This window comes from Ascaphus truei, chromosome 7 (genome assembly GCF_040206685.1).
Source record: "Ascaphus truei isolate aAscTru1 chromosome 7, aAscTru1.hap1, whole genome shotgun sequence".
NCBI lineage: Eukaryota > Metazoa > Chordata > Amphibia > Anura > Ascaphidae > Ascaphus > Ascaphus truei.
The window spans coordinates 43369696-43391103 of NC_134489.1; the positions used below are offsets into that span (position 1 = coordinate 43369696).

The following is a 21408-nucleotide window of genomic DNA, read 5'->3' on the forward strand; positions in this document are numbered from 1 at the left end:
ACCCAAAAGGTGAAGCAAGCAGCACATTTCTTAGTACATACTATTTCTGTACCTGCGCCAACAGGCAAGTGTAACCTCATCTACTGCCAGTTACTCCACAGGTCCCTCACATTGGAGACAGAGTCAGAGAGTCAGAGAGTCAGAGAGTCAGAGAGTCAGAGAGTCAGAGAGTCAGAGAGTCAGAGAGACACACGTAGAGCGTTATGCTAATATTTAGGTCAGATGCTAATGCACCAATAAAAGGCTTGGATCACAAGGGGTTAATGTCCATGGGTGCAGACGCAAAGAAAGAGCTATCAGACTGCAAGCTCTCCGCACTGCATACAAACTGCACACATTTCTGTTTCTTAAAGAAATACTACTTTTAATAAGCATATACTTTCTTTCCTTTGGTATAATCAAGGCATATTTTGTAACCATATGAAAAAAAAGAATCAACATTATACAAGGAAAATAACCGCATTGTGATGGGAAACAAGGTGTGGGACCGGGCGAGTCCCAAGTGAGCGTGTGAGGCGCAGTGCGAGCGGGCAGACTTTGGTATCAGAATATAAAGTGTACATGCAAAGGGAGGAACACAAACCTGTGTATATGCGCAGATTGGAGGGGGCGGTTGATTTGGGGCTAATCTGCTGCGTTTGCCCCTCCTGCACCCTTCTTGCCCCCGTCACTGACAGAGGGATCTAGGATCCCCCTCGCTGAGCCTCCTCCCATAAGCAATGCTTTCCTGTCAATGCTGCGTTAAGCCCACGTACAGCACAGCTCACCCCCCAAAACACACGGGTTATATGCCACGGTTATATGCAATGTGTTTTATACATTTACCTGTGAATAGTCATCTGAAAAAAAACCAACAAGTTTATCTTCGTTCAGTGGAACTGAGGACCTCAGATAGGAGAGCAGCCACAATGTGCTCCCACGTGCCATCATTATAGCCGCTCTACCACTGAGGGGAGCCACAATACGACACCCCAGCGTGGGTGCAGAGATCTCCAGCAGAGGAGTTAACGCGCTATATATTGCACATCTGTGCGTTCGCTGCAACGCTGGATCCTTAAATGATTGTCACCGAGGCGGTTGTGATACACACGTATCCAGCGGGGAAAAGGGGGAGCGGAGTGAGAGCCAAGAGCACGCGCTCCCTGCGCGCACAGGCCGCGGAAAGAGGAACAAATGCAACGGCTGCCTGCTAGAGCAGTAAAGAGTACGACTCCACAAGGAGAGCCAGGGAGCATTACTGAAACTCCCGACCCCCAAACAGTCCTTCTGTTACCTCTCCAACACCAACGCCGTGATTAGGGGGGTGGAGGAAGGACTCCTGGAGAGGGCAGCACGCAAAGCAAACATGGCAGCCCAGGCGTATTTTTTTCTGTCAGAGTGAGGATTGTAGGGCTGTGCGTATATGTCCATTTCATGTTCATTTCTTGGGTGATCACATCGGCGCCTCTTGTCACAGCCGGACACAGTCAGACAGCAGAGTGCCTTTGTGAGAGGGTCACAGCGTGCGATCCTCTTACACAGAAAGGCCTCCATGCGCGAGAGTGAAACTCCCTGGTCTCGGCGCTCCCCGGCAGGGGGAAGTTATCTAGTTAGAACATATCCCGAGGAGCGTCCCAACCTCTGCAGGAGGTGCAGGATCAAAGGGTCGGCTGGACCCAGCGCAGGGGTCAGGGGTGTTCTCTCGCACACCGAACGTATGGACGGACGACGTGCACGGAGACTCCTGGTCTCCGCTCGGGTGGAAGCCAGACTCCTTCACGCCGGGTTTTACAAGACGGCAGGTTTGTTCCGTTCTGGGAGAAGCTGAAGGCAGAGAGCTGGGGAATGAATCTCAACGCGCTGCAGGCTGCGGAAGGTTTCCGGCATCGTGAATGAGAACACAAATTAAAGACGCTGAACCAAGAAGTGAAGGGGGTGCGGGGTCACATGTTAATCAGCGATAACCGTTACTAAGCAGCAGCCACAGCTCACTTGAATGCGTTTGATTGCTTATTGCCGTTTAGTGAATAGTCCCCTTAATGATATTTCAACCGTTTCATTCCGAAAATACTGTAGAGCAGGGGTGGTAAACTCCAGTCCCCAAGGGCCACCAACAGGTCAGGTTTTCAGGATATCCCTGCTTCAGCACAGGTGGCTCAATCAGTGGCTCAGTCTTCGACTGCACCACCTGTGCTGAAGCAGGGATATCATGAAAACATGTCCTCTTGGGGGGTCTGGAGGACTGGGGTTGCCCCCCCTGCTGTATAGCGCACGTGGCCCCCACTCTGCATAAATGTGATGCGATAAAGGCACGTTATTGTGTCAGCGAGGGATCGCCGCAGTGAAGAGGGACCGCCGCAGTGAGGAGAGACCGCCGCAGTGAGGAGAGACCGCCGCAGTGAGGAGAGACCGCCGCAGTGAGGAGAGACCGCCGCAGTGAGGAGAGACCGCCGCAGTGAGGAGAGACCGCCGCAGTGAGGAGGGTTGTGCTTTCGGACGCAGAGCCTGTCCTGTAACTTGTGCTGTAGCGAAGCGTCCGATCCCTCTTTGCACAGGCTCTGGGTCACGCTCCTGCTACGGCCCACCTCTGGTAGAGTCCTCAGGTTAGAAGGTAGACCCTCCTCCTCAGTCTCTGCACTGCACCCCTACGGACGTCTCTGGAACCCCGTACGAGGCAGCAGTACGAGGAAGTCTTCCCGCGGCGGCGGGCGGCTGGGAGGTGGGAAGAAGTCACTTGCTCTTGAAAGGATGGATGAGAAGAGCAGGAATAGCAGCAGCCGGTCCCCGGGAGAAGGGGGACGTGTCTGTGGAAGGTGTAGCTGTGTGTGTGTGTGTGAGGGGGAGGATCTCACAGTCTCCTCTCCACGGGCTGCTGCAGACACAGCTCGCTCCCGGCCGAGATGATGGGCAGGTGATTGTCCATGTGATAGCTGATGAGATGACTCACACTCTCGAACCTGTGATCCTTTGTCCTCACCTAGCACGAGAAGAGAAGTTTGTGAGCCGCAGACACACAGATGTCAGGCTGTCCTGTATCTCTAGATCCTATTGCACGTATCCTGAGCATGATCAGAGCACGGTCACTCCCACCTCTGCCGGGAGGCCGTTCCATGCACCCCCTCTAGCTGTCTATTATTATGGCAATTATACTCTGCCAGGCTAGCGAACACCGGGTACTGAGCATGCAATCTGTGTCATGGTGGTACCCTGACCGCTCACAGAGCCCCCTCACTCACCACGCCCTCAGGGTCCACCAGTAGCAGGTGCTTGGGTTGCCCGCTCTGCAGACCGGTCAGTACGTATTGCCCCGGGGTGGTGGTGCTCTCTCGCACCAGGAAGTCACCGTTCACTCTCAGCAGCCTCTCTGCGTCCTTCCGGTTCATCTTTCCGTGGTACCAGGGCTCCCTCTTCAGCTGGTCCTCCATGCTGGCCACGGCCTGTGCGGAGGGGAGGGCCTCCTCAAACGGCCCTGTGCAAGAGAGCCGAGTCTGAGGTGTACTTCCAAACAATGACCGACCTGCGAACCAGGATGTCCACACGTAGACACGCAGACACAGGGGGAGCCACACACAGACAGACACGCAGAGACAGGGGGAGACAGGGGGAGCGACAGACTGACACGCAGAGACAGGGGGAGCCACACACAGACAGACACGCAGAGACAGGGGGAGACAGGGGGAGCGACAGACTGACACGCAGAGACAGGGGGAGCCACACACAGACAGACACGCAGAGACACGCGGAGACAGGGGGAGCGACAGACAGGCACGCAGAGACAGGGGGAGCGACAGACAGACACGCAGAGACAGGGGGATCGACAGACAGACACGCAGAGACAGGGGGAGCCACAGACAGACACGCAGAGACAGGGGGAGCCACAGACAGACACGCAGAGACAGGGGGAGCCACAGACTGACACGCAGAGACAGGGGGAGCAACAGACTGACACGCAGAGACAGGGGGAGCCACAGACTGACACGCAGAGACAGGGGGAGCCACAGACTGACACGCAGAGACAGGGGGAGCCACAGACTGACACGCAGAGACAGGGGGAGCCACAGACTGACACGCAGAACAGGGGGAGCCCCACACAGACAGGGGGAGACAGGGGGAGCGACAGACTGACACGCAGAGACAGGGGGAGCCACACACAGACAGACACGCAGAGACAGGGGGAGCCACACACAGACAGACACGCAGAGACAGGGGGAGCCACAGACAGACACGCAGAGACAGGGGGAGCCACAGACTGACACGCAGAGACAGGGGGAGCAACAGACTGACACGCAGAGACAGGGGGAGCCACAGACTGACACGCAGAGACAGGGGGAGCCACAGACTGACACGCAGAGACAGGGGGAGCCACAGACTGACACGCAGAGACAGGGGGAGCCACAGACTGACACGCAGAACAGGGGGAGCCCCACACAGACAGACACGCAGAGACAGGGGGAGACAGGGGGAGCGACAGACTGACACGCAGAGACAGGGGGAGCCACACACAGACAGACACGCAGAGACAGGGGGAGCCACAAACAGACAGACATGCAGAGACAGGGGGAGCGACAGACAGACACGCAGAGACAGGGGGAGCCACACACAGACAGACACGCAGAAACAGGGGGAGCGACAGACTGACACGCAGAGAGAGGGGGAGAGAGAGAGAGAGGGGGAGAGAGAGAGAGAGAGAGGGGGAGAGAGAGAGAGAGAGAGAGAGGGGGAGAGAGAGAGAGGGGGAGAGAGAGGGGGAGAGAGAGGGGGAGAGGGGGAGAGAGAGAGAGAGAGAGAGAGAGAGAGGGGGAGAGAGAGGGGGAGAGGGGGAGAGAGAGAGAGAGAGAGAGAGAGAGAGGGGGAGAGAGAGAGGGGGATAGAGAGAGGGGGAGAGAGAGAGGGGGAGCGGGAGAGAGGGGGAGCGGGAGAGAGGGAGAGAGAGGGGGACACACAGGCAGAGACACACACACTGGCAGACACACACACACACACACTGGCAGAGACACACACACACACTGGCAGAGACACACACACACACACACACACACACACACACACACACACTGGCAGAGACACACACACACACTGGCAGAGACACACACACTGGCAGAGACACACACACTGGCAGAGACACACACACTGGCAGAGACACACACACACTGGCAGAGACACACACACACACACACACACAGGCAGAGACACACACACACACACACAGGCAGAGACAAACACACACACACACACACAGGCAGAGGCAGAGACACACACACAGGCAGAGGCAGAGACACACACACACGCACAGGCAGAGACACACACACGCACAGGCAGAGAGACACACACACGCACAGGCAGAGAGACACACACACGCACAGGCAGAGAGACACACACACGCACAGGTAGAGAGACACACACACACAGGCAGAGACACACACACACACACACAGGCAGAGACACACACACACACACACACACACAGGCAGACACACACACACACACAGGCAGAGACACACACACACACGCAGAGACACACACACACACACACACAGGCAGAGACACACACACACACAGGCAGAGACACACACACACACACAGGCAGAGACACACACACACAGGCAGAGACACACACACACGCAGAGACACACACACACACACACACACACACACACACAGGTAGAGACACACACACACACACACAGGTAGAGACACACACACACAGGCAGAGACACACACACACACACAGGCAGAGACACACACACACACACACACAGGCAGAGACACACACACACACACACAGGCAGAGACACACACACACACACAGGCAGAGACACACACACACAGGCAGAGGCAGAGACACACGCACAGGCAGAGGCAGAGACACACGCACAGGCAGAGGCAGAGACACACGCACAGGCAGAGGCAGAGACACACGCACAGGCAGAGACACACACACGCACAGGCAGAGACACACACACGCACAGGCAGAGACACACACACGCACAGGCAGAGACACGCACACGCACAGGCAGAGACACGCACAGGCAGAGACACACACACGCACAGGCAGAGACACACACACGCACAGGCAGAGACACACACACACAGAGACACACACAGGCAGAGACACACACAGGCAGAGACACACACAGGCAGAGACACACACACACACACACACACAGGCAGAGACACACACACACACACACACACACACACACACACACACACACACACACACACACACACACAGGCAGAGACACACACACACACAGGCAGAGACACACACACACACAGGCAGAGACACACACACACAGGCAGAGACACACACACACAGGCAGAGACACACACACACACAGGCAGAGACACACACACACAGGCAGAGACACACACACACACAGGCAGACACACACATACACACACAGGCAGACACACTGTTACCAACCTAAAAAATACCTTTTGTAATGAATTTAACAATCAGATGTGGAAATGAGGCACAATGTCTTTGTTAGTCCACTGTTTAATTTACCTCGATCCCTCAGTCTATAACATAAGGGGGGGGGGGCGCACTTGTGTGTTTGCATGGAGGGGTCGGGTTGTGGTTAGTGCCGGCCGTTCAGTACGTCTCGGGACATCACAATACAGGGGGGACAATATGTAGTAAGTACGAGAGAGACGGGGCGGCCCTGCCCAGCTGGCACTTTAATCCCACAACCTGTGAGACTCACTCATGTCGAAGATGTCCCTCTGCCCGTTGGTGGCCCGCGGCGGGTGCCGGGATTTCTCCAGGTTTTGCACGTTGACGTAGGACGGGTCATCGAAGATATCAGCACGGGGGGCGGGAAATCTGCCTGTGGGGGGGCGAGAGGGGTGCACGACATTAAGGGACCGGCACACATAGGTCTGACAACCCTTTCACCATCAGAAGGGCCAGGAACCGGTCCCCTCGGGCAGCGAAGGTGTCAGCGGTACATGGAACCGCCGCCCAGCAGAGGTGAGAGAAGTTAATGGAGTAAAGAGACGCAAACCTGTTTAAATTCCATTGTCTAGATCAGGGGCGGCCCACTCCAGTCCTCAAGGGCCACCAACAGGTCAGGTATTCAGGATATCCCTGCTTCAGCACAGGTGGTGCAGTCTCAGACCGAGACATTAATTGAACCACCTGTGCTGAAGCAGGAATAGTGTGAAAACCTGACCTGTTGGTGGCGTTGATGACCGGAGTGGGCTGGTTGGAGCAGAGATAAATGGAAACCATCATCCACATAATACCCCCTGCGTGGCCCACACACCAGCCACTAATGTGGCCGTCCCCAGGAGGGGATGCCATGCGGCTTGTACCAACACTGCTTGTGCCAGCGAGATAGGAACGCAGGTATTAGTGGCTCTGTGCGGGGTTATACAGTATGCAGGTATTAGGGTCTGTGCGGGGTTATACAGTATGCAGGTATTAGGGTCTGTGCGGGGTTATACAGTATGCAGGTATTAGGGTCTGTGTGGGGTTATACAGTATGCAGGTATTAGGGTCTGTGCGGGGTTATACAGTATGCAGGTATTAGGGTCTGTGTGGGGTTATACAGTATGCAGGTATTAGGGTCTGTGCGGGGTTATACAGTATGCAGGTATTAGGGTCTGTGCGGGGTTATACAGTATGCAGGTATTAGGGTCTGTGCGGGGTTATACAGTATGCAGGTATTAGGGTCTGTGCGGGGTTATACAGTATGCAGGTATTAGGGTCTGTGCGGGGTTATACAGTATGCAGGTATTAGGGTCTGTGCGGGGTTATACAGTATGCAGGTATTAGGGTCTGTGCGGGGTTATACAGTATGCAGGTATTAGGGTCTGTGCGGGGTTATACAGTATGCAGGTATTAGGGTCTGTGTGGGGTTATACAGTATGCAGGTATTAGGGTCTGTGTGGGGTTATACAGTATGCAGGTATTAGGGTCTGTGTGGGGTTATACAGTATGCAGGTATTAGGGTCTGTGCGGGGTTATACAGTATGCAGGTATTAGGGTCTGTGCGGGGTTATACAGTATGCAGGTATTAGGGTCTGTGCGGGGTTATACAGTATGCAGGTATTAGGGTCTGTGCGGGGTTATACAGTATGCAGGTATTAGGGTCTGTGCGGGGTTATACAGTATGCAGGTATTAGGGTCTGTGCGGGGTTATACAGTATGCAGGTATTAGGGTCTGTGCGGGGTTATACAGTATGCAGGTATTAGGGTCTGTGCGGGGTTATACAGTATGCAGGTATTAGGGTCTGTGTGGGGTTATACAGTATGCAGGTATTAGGGTCTGTGCGGGGTTATACAGTATGCAGGTATTAGGGTCTGTGCGGGGTTATACAGTATGCAGGTATTAGGGTCTGTGCGGGGTTATACAGTATGCAGGTATTAGGGTCTGTGTGGGGTTATACAGTATGCAGGTATTAGGGTCTGTGCGGGGTTATACAGTATGCAGGTATTAGGGTCTGTGCGGGGTTATACAGTATGCAGGTATTAGGGTCTGTGCGGGGTTATACAGTATGCAGGTATTAGGTTCTCTGTGCTTTGTTGTCCCACCGACGCTATGAGCCCTGCCCCCTGATGATTTGCACGGCACTGTACCTTGCACGGACTGTTGCTGCTGCAACTTCTTGGATTCGTGCTCCGCTCCTGACATCTGCCCCACGGGCTGCGAGAGGAAGGGGACAGTCAGTCGGGACAGGTTTTCTGCCCCCTGCCCTCCCCCCGCCCCAGACACGGATTTTACCAGGGTGGCTCCCATGTGATTAGGACTCTGCCGCAGCACAGCGGGGGCCGCCCCCTCGCGCAGTCTCATGTCCACCACGCCTCCTATGGGTGGCTCCTTCCCCGGGAAGTCGTTGTAATAAGCGTGGTCAGGGAGCTCCTCCTCTTCCTCATCCCACGCCGAGCCATCGAATCCGGCCATCCTGGGGGGGAGGTAGTCACAGATGAGATGGGGGGCTAGCAAGCAGAAGGGGGGGAGGTGAGCGAGGCGAGCTGGGGGGTGCGAACGAGCTGGGGTGGGGGGGCGAGCGAGCTGGGTTGGGGGGAGACTAGCGTGTCTACAGACGGGCAAATGCTGTGGGACTCTTGTTGCCCCGGTGTTGGGCATTATGACGTGCACCTGTCGTGGGGGGCGACCAGTTTGGGGGGGTTTTTGAGGTATTGCTTGAAGCGCAGCTCGAAGGCCTGTCCGATGGTGCTGATCACATCCTGAGCCAGGCCGTCAGGGCACTCCAGTATATGGCATGCTGCAGGGGCACAGAACAGGTACACAGGCAATAACACACACTGCCATGTTATAAACACGCTTGTCCAGGGCCCAGAGGGAGCAGGTATAAATCAGCATCACCCCCAAAAAAGAAGGAAACAATATAGTGTACGATTGTGTAACAGTCCTGATGGGAATCGGGGTCATGGCTGCTTCAGAGAGCCACTTACAGTGCGCATAGAATCTGTGGGCAGAGAGAATGGCATCCGGATTCCTGGGTCAGGTTATGTTGCTGCAGTATGATCTCAGGAAAAAGGTGAAGAAAAGACACGCCCGGTTTCTCGGATCGGGGAGATGGAGACTAAATCTTGGGTTCGGCAAAACCTCCCGAATCCTGACCAAGTCGACAAGATCAGCGAAACGCGTTGAGCTATTGCCTGCCGAGACGCTGGGAGGCTGTGCCGACCCAAGATTTCGTCCCCATCTCCCCGATCCGAGAAACCGGACGCGACGCTGATCCGCCCGGAAGTGACGCCACACGCCAAGCCGGAGGATCAGTGAGTTACCAAACGGCAGGGAGAGAATCTAGAGACGGGGAAACTGCGCGAACTGCTACCTCCACGGCGTGCGACGTCCTCAAGCGCCCAACACTTTTTGTGTGTCCATTTTATATGTACGCAATGTGAGTACATATATATGGTCTGTTCTATTTAAAGCTGCAGTTCAGTCTTTTTTTAATTTTTTTTTACTTCAATAGTTTCATGTGGGCAATCTCTAATTACCTAAAGAACAGTATAGCTGCAGGTCAATTCGTTCTCCATGTATTGATCGGCGAAATTTGGTGACATCATTAGTGAAGGGATATGTTTTTCTTCTGCTTCAGTCTCTCAGTGGAAGCTCATGAATATTCATGAGCACTCCTGCACTGACATGTGCAAGAGGGAGGGCAGTGCTGACAGAGAGGTGTGCCAGGGCTTGTGACAGGACATGAAGGGGCAGTGCCTTAGCAAATGGCTGTTAAAATAGAATACAAGAAAATTGGTCTTTCAAAGTTTTTTTTTTAAAAAACAGAAAATGCTAAAAGTATTTTTTTTTACTACAGAACTGATTTATTAAAAAACCACATGCAGGATATTGACTTAACTGCAGCTTTAAGATAAAAGTATCAGACTGGTCTGCACAATCGCTCTTTTCTTCACCTTTTTACTGCAGCAACATAACCTGACCCAGGAATCCGGATGCCATTCTCTCTGCCCACAGATTCTATGCGCACTGTAAGTGGCTCTCTGAAGCAGCCATGACCCCGATTCCCATCAGGACTGTTACACAATCGTACACTATATTGTTTCCTTCTTTTTTGGGGTGATGCTGATGTACCTGCTCCCTCTGGGCCCTGGACAAGTCTACATTTCAAAAGAGAATCCCAAAAACCTCTCACCCGAGGTGGACATTTTATCAATGATCTAACACCCCTTTCTAACCCCCCCCCCGCTCCCCACGGACCGCATGTAGCGGTCAATTGCCTCTCCACGCGCCGCCTGCATGCAGTGCGGGCGCGCTGACTGAGGCAGCGAGGCCTCGGCCTTAGCACGGAGCTTCTTGGTCGCCCGTGCTAAGCTCTGCCCGCCCCAAAGTTTCCCCACACGCAGCCCGCGCCCCCCCCTAAATAAACTTGCGCCCCCCCGTTTGCGCACAGCTGCGTTATAACACAGGGCTATCCTAATTAGACATACACACGGCTATCCTACACACAGCCACGTTATCACAGGCCTATCCTACACACAGCCACGTTATCACAGGCCTATCCTACACACAGCCACGTTATCACAGGCCTATCCTACACACAGCCACGTTATCACAGGCCTATCCTACACACAGCCACGTTATCACAGGCCTATCCTACACACAGCCACGTTATCACAGGCCTATCCTACACACAGCCACGTTATCACAGGCCTATCCTACACACAGCCACGTTATCACAGGCCTATCCTACACACAGCCACGTTATCACAGGCCTATCCTACACACAGCCACGTTATCACAGGCCTATCCTACACACAGCCACGTTATCACAGGCCTATCCTACACACAGCCACGTTATCACAGGCCTATCCTACACACAGCCACGTTATCACAGGCCTATCCTACGGTCACACACTGTCACGTTATCACAGGCCTATCCTACACACAGCCACGTTATCACAGGCCTATCCTACACACAGCCACGTTATCACAGGCCTATCCTACACACAGCCACGTTATCACAGGCCTACCCTACACACAGCCACGTTATCACAGGCCTATCCTACACACAGCCACATTATCACAGGCCTATCCTACACACAGCCACGTTATCACAGGCCTATCTTACACACAGCCACGTTATCACAGGCCTATCCTACAGACAGCCACGTTATCACAGGCCTATCCTACACACAGCCACGTTATCACAGGCCTATCCTACGGTCACACACTGCCACGTTATCACAGGCCTATCCTACACACAGCCACGTTATCACAGGCCTATCCTACACACAGCCACGTTAACACAGGCCTATCCTACGGTCACACACTGCCACGTTATCACAGGCCTATCCTACACACAGCCACGTTATCACAGGCCTATCCTACACACAGCCACGTTATCACAGGCCTATCCTACGGTCACACACTGCCACGATATAACACTGGGCTATCCTACTGTCACCCACTGCCACGTTATAACACAGGGCTATCCTACTGTCACACACTGCCACGTTATCACAGGCCTATCCTACACACAGCCACGTTATCACAGGCCTATCCTACACAAAGCCACGTTATCACAGGCCTATCCTACACAGCCACGTAATCACAGGCCTATCCTACGGTCACACACTGCCACGATATAACACTGGGCTATCCTACTGTCACACACTGCCACGTTATAACACAGGGCTATCCTACTGTCACACACACACTGCCACGTTATAACACAGGGTTATCCTACTGTCACACCCACACTGCCACGTTATAACACAGGGTTATCCTACTGTCACACACATTCACACTGCCACGTTATAACACAGGGCTATCCTACTGTCACACACACACACACACACACACACACTGCCACGTTATAACAGGGCTATCCTACTGTCGCACACACACTGCCACGTTGTAACACAGGGCTATCCTACTGTCACATACACTCTGCCACGTTATAACACAGGGTTATCCTACTGTCACATACACACTGCCACGTTATAACACAGGGGTCAAACACACACACACATTATAACAGGTGTCTCCTGTATATATACACACACACACGTTATAACACAGGGGCCTTCTGTATACTCCACACTGCCACGTTATAACACAGGGGTCTCCTGTATACAGACACACACTACCACGTTATAACACAGGGGTCTCCTGTATAAACACACTGCCACATTATAACACAGGGGTCTCCTGTATAAACACACTGCCACATTATAACACAGGGGTCTCCTGTATACAGACACACACACTGCCACGTTATAACACAGTGGTCTCCTGTATACAGACACACACTGCCACATTATAACACAGGAGTCTCCTGTATACAGACACACACTGCCACGTTATAACACAGGGGTCTCCTGTATACAGACACACACTGCCACATTATAACACAGGGGTCTCCTGTATAAACACACTGCCACATTATAACACAGGAGTCTCCTGTATACAGACACACTGCCACGTTATAACACAGGGGTCTCCTGTATACAGACACACACTGCCACATTATAACACAGGGGTCTCCTGTATACAGACACACACTGCCACATTATAACACAGGGGTCTCCTGTATACAGACACACACTGCCACATTATAACACAGGAGTCTCCTGTATACAGACACACTGCCACATTATAACACAGGAGTCTCCTGTATACAGACACACTGCCACATTATAACACAGGGGTCTCCTGTATACAGACACACACTGCCACATTATAACACAGGGGTCTCCTGTATACAGACACACACTGCCACATTATAACACAGGAGTCTCCTGTATACAGACACACACTGCCACATTATAACACAGGGGTCTCCTGTATACAGACACACACTGCCACATTATAACACAGGGGTCTCCTGTATAAACACACTGCCACATTATAACACAGGGGTCTCCTGTATAAACACACTGCCACATTATAACACTGGGGTCTCCTGTATACAGACACACACACTGCCACGTTATAACACAGGGGTCTCCTGTATAAACACACTGCCACATTATAACACAGGAGTCTCCTGTATACAGACACACACTGCCACATTATAACACAGGAGTCTCCTGTATACAGACACACTGCCACGTTATAATACAGGGGTCTCCTGTATACAGACACACATTGCCACATTATAAACACAGGGGTCTCCTGTATAAAGACACACACTGCCACATTATAACACAGGGGTCTCCTGTATACAGACACACTGCCACATTATAACACAGGGGTCTCCTGTATACACACACTGCCACGTTATAACACAGGGGTCTCCTGTATATACACACACACACTGCCACGTTATAACACAGGGACCCCCTGTATACACACACACTGGCACATTATAACACAGGGCTCTCCTGTATACACACACACACACAAAGCCACGTTATAACACAGGGGTCTCCTGTATACAGACACACTGCCACGTTATAATACAGGGGTCTCCTGTATACAGACACACATTGCCACATTATAAACACAGGGGTCTCCTGTATAAAGACACACACTGCCACATTATAACACTGGGGTCTCCTGTATACAGACACACTGCCACATTATAACACAGGGGTCTCCTGTATACACACACTGCCACGTTATAACACAGGGGTCTCCTGTATATACACACACACACTGCCACGTTATAACACAGGGATCCCCTGTATACACACACACTGGCACATTATAACACAGGGGTCTCCTGTATACACACACTGCCACGTTATAACACAGGGGTCTCCTGTATATACACACACACACTGCCACGTTATAACACAGGGATCCACTGTATACACACACACTGGCACATTATAACACAGGGCTCTCCTGTATACAGACACACACTGCCACATTATAACACAGGAGTCTCCTGTATACAGACACACTGCCACGTTATAATACAGGGGTCTCCTGTATAAACACACTGCCACGTTATAACACAGGGGTCTCCTGTATACACACACACACTGCCACGTTATAACACAGGGGTCTCCTGTATACAGACACACACTGCCACATTATAACACAGGGCTCTCCTGTATACAGACACACACTGCCACATTATAACACAGGAGTCTCCTGTATACAGACACACTGCCACGTTATAATACAGGGGTCTCCTGTATACAGACACACATTGCCACATTATAAACACAGGGGTCTCCTGTATAAAGACACACACTGCCACATTATAACACAGGGGTCTCCTGTATACAGACACACTGCCACATTATAACACAGGGGTCTCCTGTATACACACACTGCCACGTTATAACACAGGGGTCTCCTGTATATACACACACACACTGCCACGTTATAACACAGGGATCCCCTGTATACACACACACTGGCACATTATAACACAGGGGTCTCCTGTATACACACACTGCCACGTTATAACACAGGGGTCTCCTGTATATACACACACACACTGCCACGTCATAACACAGGGGTCTCCTGTATACACACACTGCCACGTTATAACACAGGGGTCTCCTGTATATACACACACACACTGCCACGTTATAACACAGGGATCCCCTGTATACACACACACTGGCACATTATAACACAGGGCTCTCCTGTATACACACACACACAAAGCCACGTTATAACACAGGGGTCTCCTGTATACACACACACACTGGCACATTATAACACAGGGGTCTCCTGTACACACACACACACACACACACACACACACACACACTATAACACAGGGGTCTCCTGTATATACACACACACACACACACGAGCGCGCACATTATAACACAGGGGTCTCCTGTACACACACACGCACACACATGCACACACATGCACACACTATAACACAGGGGTCTCCTGTACACACACACACACACACACACACACACACACACACACACACACACACACACACACGAGAGCGCACACTATAACACAGGGGTCTCCTGTACACACACACACACACGCACACACTATAACACAGGGGTCTCCTGTACACACACACACACACGAGCGCGCACACTATAACACAGGGGTCTCCTGTAGACACACACACACACACATTATAACACAGGGGTCTCCTGTAGACACACACACACACACATTATAACACAGGGGTCTCCTGTAGACACACACACACACACACACACATTATAACACAGGGGTCTCCTGTAGACACACACACACACACATTATAACACAGGGGTCTCCTGTAGACACACACACACACACACATTATAACACAGGGGTCTCCTGTAGACACACACACACACACATTATAACACAGGGGTCTCCCACCTCTTTGATTAACTGGATCTTTGGCAACATAAGCAACATATTCAGCCGTGTCCTGAAAGAAAAACAAAAAATCTATAAATCTTACGCAGCGGCACCGGTATACGCAGCGGCACGGCACCGGTATACGCAGCGGCACCGGTATACGCAGCGGCGCGGCACCGGTATACGCAGCGGCACCGGTATACGCAGCGGCGCGGCACCGGTATACGCAGCGGCGCGGCACCGGTATACGCAGCGGCGCGGCACCGGTATACGCAGCGGCGCGGCACCGGTATACGCAGCGGCGCGGCACCGGTATACGCAGCGGCGCGGCACCGGTATACGCAGCGGCGCGGCACCGGTATACGCAGCGGCGCGGCGCACACACACACGCCCCCTCACCCCCATACCGCCCACGCACACACCCCCCATACCGCCCACGCACACACCCCCCATACCGCCCACGCACACACCCCCCATACCGCCCACACCCCCCATACCGCACACACCCCCCATACCGCACACACCCCCCATACCGCACACACCCCCCATACCGCACACACCCCCCATACCGCACACACCCCCCACCCCCACACACCCCCCCACACACACACCCCCCCACACACACACCCCCCCACACACACACCCCCCCACACACACCCCCCCACACACACCCCCCCACACACACACACACACACACACACACACACACACACACACACACACACACACACACACACACACACACACACACACACACACACACACTATATCCTCCATTCAGTCTCACTTCATATACAAAGTACAGGCCGGCCGCTCACCGGATCTCCTCCAGAGGCGAACGAGATTGACTGCATGTGATGATTTGCAATGATCTGCGAAAACAGGAGACAGCACTCATTATACCGGCGTCCCCGCCTGGCACACAGCACTCATTATACCGGCGTCCCCGCCTGGCACACAGCACTCATTATACCGGCGTCCCCGCCTGGCACACAGCACTCATTATACCGGCGTCCCCGCCTGGCACACAGCACTCATTATACCGGCGTCTCCGCCTGGCACACAGCACTCATTATACCGGCGTCCCCGCCTGGCACACAGCACTCATTATACCGGCGTCCCCGCCTGGCACACAGCACTCATTATACCGGCGTCCCCGCCTGGCACACAGCACTCATTATACCCGTCCCCGCCTGGCACACAGCACTCATTATACCCGTCCCCGCCTGGCACACAGCACTCATTATACCCGTCCCCGCCTGGCACACAGCACTCATTATACCGGCGTCCCCGCCTGGCACACAGCACTCATTATACCGGCGTCCCCGCCTGGCACACAGCACTCATTATACCGGCGTCCCCGCCTGGCACACAGCACTCATTATACCGGCGTCTCCGCCTGGCACACAGCACTCATTATACCGGCGTCCCCGCCTGGCACACAGCACTCATTATACCGGCGTCCCCGCCTGGCACACAGCACTCATTATACCGGCGTCCCCGCCTGGCACACAGCACTCATTATACCGGCGTCCCCGCCTGGCACACAGCACTCATTATACCGGCGTCCCCGCCTGGCACACAGCACTCATTATACCGGCGTCCCCGCCGGGCACACAGCACTCATTATACCGGCGTCCCCGCCTGGCACACAGCACTCATTATACCGGCGTCCCCGCCTGGCACACAGCACTCATTATACCGGCGTCCCCGCCTGGCACACAGCACTCATTATACCGGCGTCCCCGCCTGGCACACAGCACTCATTATACCGGCGTCCCCGCCTGGCACACAGCACTCATTATACCGGCGTCCCCGCCGGGCACACAGCACTCATTATACCGGCGTCCCCGCCTGGCACACAGCACTCATTATACCGGCGTCCCCGCCTGGCACACAGCACTCATTATACCGGCGTCCCCGCCTGGCACACAGCACTCATTATACCGGCGTCCCCGCCTGGCACACAGCACTCATTATACCGGCGTCCCCGCCTGGCACACAGCACTCATTATACCGGCGTCCCCGCCTGGCACACAGCACTCATTATACCGGCGTCCCCGCCTGGCACACAGCACTCATTATACCCACGTCCCCGCCTGGCACACAGCACTCATTATACCGGCGTCCCCGCCTGGCACACAGCACTCATTATACCCGTCCCCGCCTGGCACACAGCACTCATTATACCGGCGTCCCCGCCTGGCACACAGCACTCATTATACCGGCGTCCCCGCCTGGCACACAGCACTCATTATACCCGTCCCCGCCTGGCACACAGCACTCATTATACCCGTCCCCGCCTGGCACACAGCACTCATTATACCCGTCCCCGCCTGGCACACAGCACTCATTATACCGGCGTCCCCGCCTGGCACACAGCACTCATTATACCGGCGTCCCCGCCTGGCACACAGCACTCATTATACCGGCGTCCCCGCCTGGCACACAGCACTCATTATACCCGTCTCCGCCTGGCACACAGCACTCATTATACCGGCGTCCCCGCCTGGCACACAGCACTCATTATACCGGCGTCCCCGCCTGGCACACAGCACTCATTATACCGGCGTCCCCGCCTGGCACACAGCACTCATTATACCGGCGTCCCCGCCTGGCACACAGCACTCATTATACCGGCGTCCCCGCCTGGCACACAGCACTCATTATACCGGCGTCCACCCCTGGCACACAGCACTCATTATACCGGCGTCCCCGCCGGGCACACAGCACTCATTATACCGGCGTCCCCGCCTGGCACACAGCACTCATTATACCGGCGCCCCCGCCTGGCACACAGCACTCATTATACCGGCGTCCCCGCCTGGCACACAGCACTCATTATACCGGCGTCCCCGCCTGGCACACAGCACTCATTATACCGGCGTCCCCGCCTGGCACACAGCACTCATTATACCGGCGTCCCCGCCTGGCACACAGCACTCATTATACCCGTCCCCGCCTGGCACACAGCACTCATTATACCGGCGTCCCCGCCTGGCACACAGCACTCATTATACCGGCGTCCCCGCCTGGCACACAGCACTCATTATACCGGCGTCCCCGCCTGGCACACAGCACTCATTATACCCGTCTCCGCCTGGCACACAGCACTCATTATACCGGCGTCCCCGCCTGGCACACAGCACTCATTATACCGGCGTCCCCGCCTGGCACACAGCACTCATTATACCGGCGTCCCCGCCTGGCACACAGCACTCATTATACCGGCGTCCCCGCCTGGCACACAGCACTCATTATACCGGCGTCCCCGCCTGGCACACAGCACTCATTATACCGGCGTCCACCCCTGGCACACAGCACTCATTATACCGGCGTCCCCGCCGGGCACACAGCACTCATTATACCGGCGTCCCCGCCTGGCACACAGCACTCATTATACCGGCGCCCCCGCCTGGCACACAGCACTCATTATACCGGCGTCCCCGCCTGGCACACAGCACTCATTATACCGGCGTCCCCGCCTGGCACACAGCACTCATTATACCGGCGTCCCCGCCTGGCACACAGCACTCATTATACCGGCGTCCCCGCCTGGCACACAGCACTCATTATACCGGCGTCTCCGCCTGGCACACAGCACTCATTATACCCGTCCCCGCCTGGCACACAGCACTCATTATACCCATCCCCGCCTGGCACACAGCACTCATTATACCGGCGTCTCCGCCTGGCACACAGCACTCATTATACCGGCGTCCCCGCCTGGCACACAGCACTCATTATACCGGCGTCTCCGCCTGGCACACAGCACTCATTATACCGGCGTCCCCGCCTGGCACACAGCACTCATTATACCGGCGTCCCCGCCTGGCACACAGCACTCATTATACCGGCGTCCCCGCCTGGCACACAGCACTCATTATACCGGCGTCCCCGCCTGGCACACAGCACTCATTATACCGGCGTCTCCGCCTGGCACACAGCACTCATTATACCCATCCCCGCCTGGCACACAGCACTCATTATACCCGTCTCCGCCTGGCACACAGCACTCATTATACCCGTCCCCGCCTGGCACACAGCACTCATTATACCCGTCTCCGCCTGGCACACATCACTCATTATACCGGCGTCCCCGCCTGGCACACAGCACTCATTATACCCGTCCCCGCCTGGCACACAGCACTCATTATACCCGTCCCCGCCTGGCACACAGCACTCATTATACCGGCGTCCCCGCCTGGCACACAGCACTCATTATACCGGCGTCCCCGCCTGGCACACAGCACTCATTATACCGGCGTCCCCGCCTGGCACACAGCACTCATTATACCCGTCCCCGCCTGGCACACAGCACTCATTATACCGGCGTCCCCGCCTGGCACACAGCACTCATTATACCGGCGTCCCCGCCTGGCACACAGCACTCATTATACCGGCGTCCCCGCCTGGCACACAGCACTCATACCCGTCCCCGCCTGGCACACAGCACTCATTATACCGGCGTCTCCGCCTGGCACACAGCACTCATTATACCGGCGTCCCCGTCTGGCACACAGCACTCATTATACCGGCGTCCCCGCCTGGCACACAGCACTCATTATACCGGCGTCTCCGCCTGGCACACAGCACTCATTATACCGGCGTCCCCGCCTGGCACACAGCACTCATTATACCCGTCCCCGCCTGGCACACAGCACTCATTATACCGGCGTCCCCGCCTGGCACACAGCACTCATTATACCGGCGTCCACCCCTGGCACACAGCACTCATTATACCGGCGTCCCCGCCTGGCACACAGCACTCATTATACCCGTCCCCGCCTGGCACACAGCACTCATTATACCGGCGTCCACCCCTGGCACACAGCACTCATTATACCGGCGTCCCCGCCTGGCACACAGCACTCATTATACCGGCGTCCCCGCCTGGCACACAGCACTCATTATACCCGTCCCCGCCTGGCACACAGCACTCATTATACCGGCGTCCCCGCCTGGCACACAGCACTCATTATACCCGTCCCCGCCTGGCACACAGCACTCATTATACCGGCGTCCCCGCCTGGCACACAGCACTCATTATACCGGCGTCCCCGCCTGGCACACAGCACTCATTATACCGGCGTCCCCGCCTGGCACACAGCACTCATTATACCGGCGCCCCCGCCTGGCACACAGCACTCATTATACCGGCGTCCCCGCCTGGCACACAGCACTCATTATACCGGCGTCCCCGCCTGGCACACAGCACTCATTATACCGGCGTCCCCGCCTGGCACACAGCACTCATTATACCCGTCCCCGCCTGGCACACAGCACTCATTATACCGGCGTCCCCGCCTGGCACACAGCACTCATTATACCGGCGTCCCCGCCTGGCACACAGCACTCATTATACCGGCGTCTCCGCCTGGCACACAGCACTCATTATACCCGTCCCCGCCTGGCACACAGCACTCATTATACCCATCCCCGCCTGGCACACAGCACTCATTATACCGGCGTCCCCGCCTGGCACACAGCACTCATTATACCGGCGTCTCCGCCTGGCACACAGCACTCATTATACCGGCGTCCCCGCCTGGCACACAGCACTCATTATACCCGTCCCCGCCTGGCACACAGCACTCATTATACCGGCGTCCCCGCCTGGCACACAGCACTCATTATACCGGCGTCCCCGCCTGGCACACAGCACTCATTATACCGGCGTCCCCGCCTGGCACACAGC

The 21408-nt window shown here is 55.0% G+C and overlaps 1 protein-coding gene across 1 annotated transcript in view; it reads right to left on the reverse strand.

The window, feature by feature from the left end:
* Positions 1 to 352: 352 nt before the first annotated feature.
* Positions 353 to 21408, reverse strand: part of SHC1 (SHC adaptor protein 1) — a 33206-nt gene continuing 12150 nt past the window's right edge. Inside the window, exons 4-11 of the mRNA XM_075608108.1 lie at positions 16529 to 16582; positions 15729 to 15780; positions 9090 to 9216; positions 8712 to 8892; positions 8567 to 8633; positions 6690 to 6812; positions 3216 to 3448; positions 353 to 2956 (exon numbers count right to left, since the gene is read on the reverse strand). Of these exons, the coding sequence (XP_075464223.1) occupies positions 2828 to 2956; positions 3216 to 3448; positions 6690 to 6812; positions 8567 to 8633; positions 8712 to 8892; positions 9090 to 9216; positions 15729 to 15780; positions 16529 to 16582 (966 nt within the window). The 3' untranslated portion in view covers positions 353 to 2827. The remainder of the gene's footprint in view (positions 2957 to 3215; positions 3449 to 6689; positions 6813 to 8566; positions 8634 to 8711; positions 8893 to 9089; positions 9217 to 15728; positions 15781 to 16528; positions 16583 to 21408) is intronic.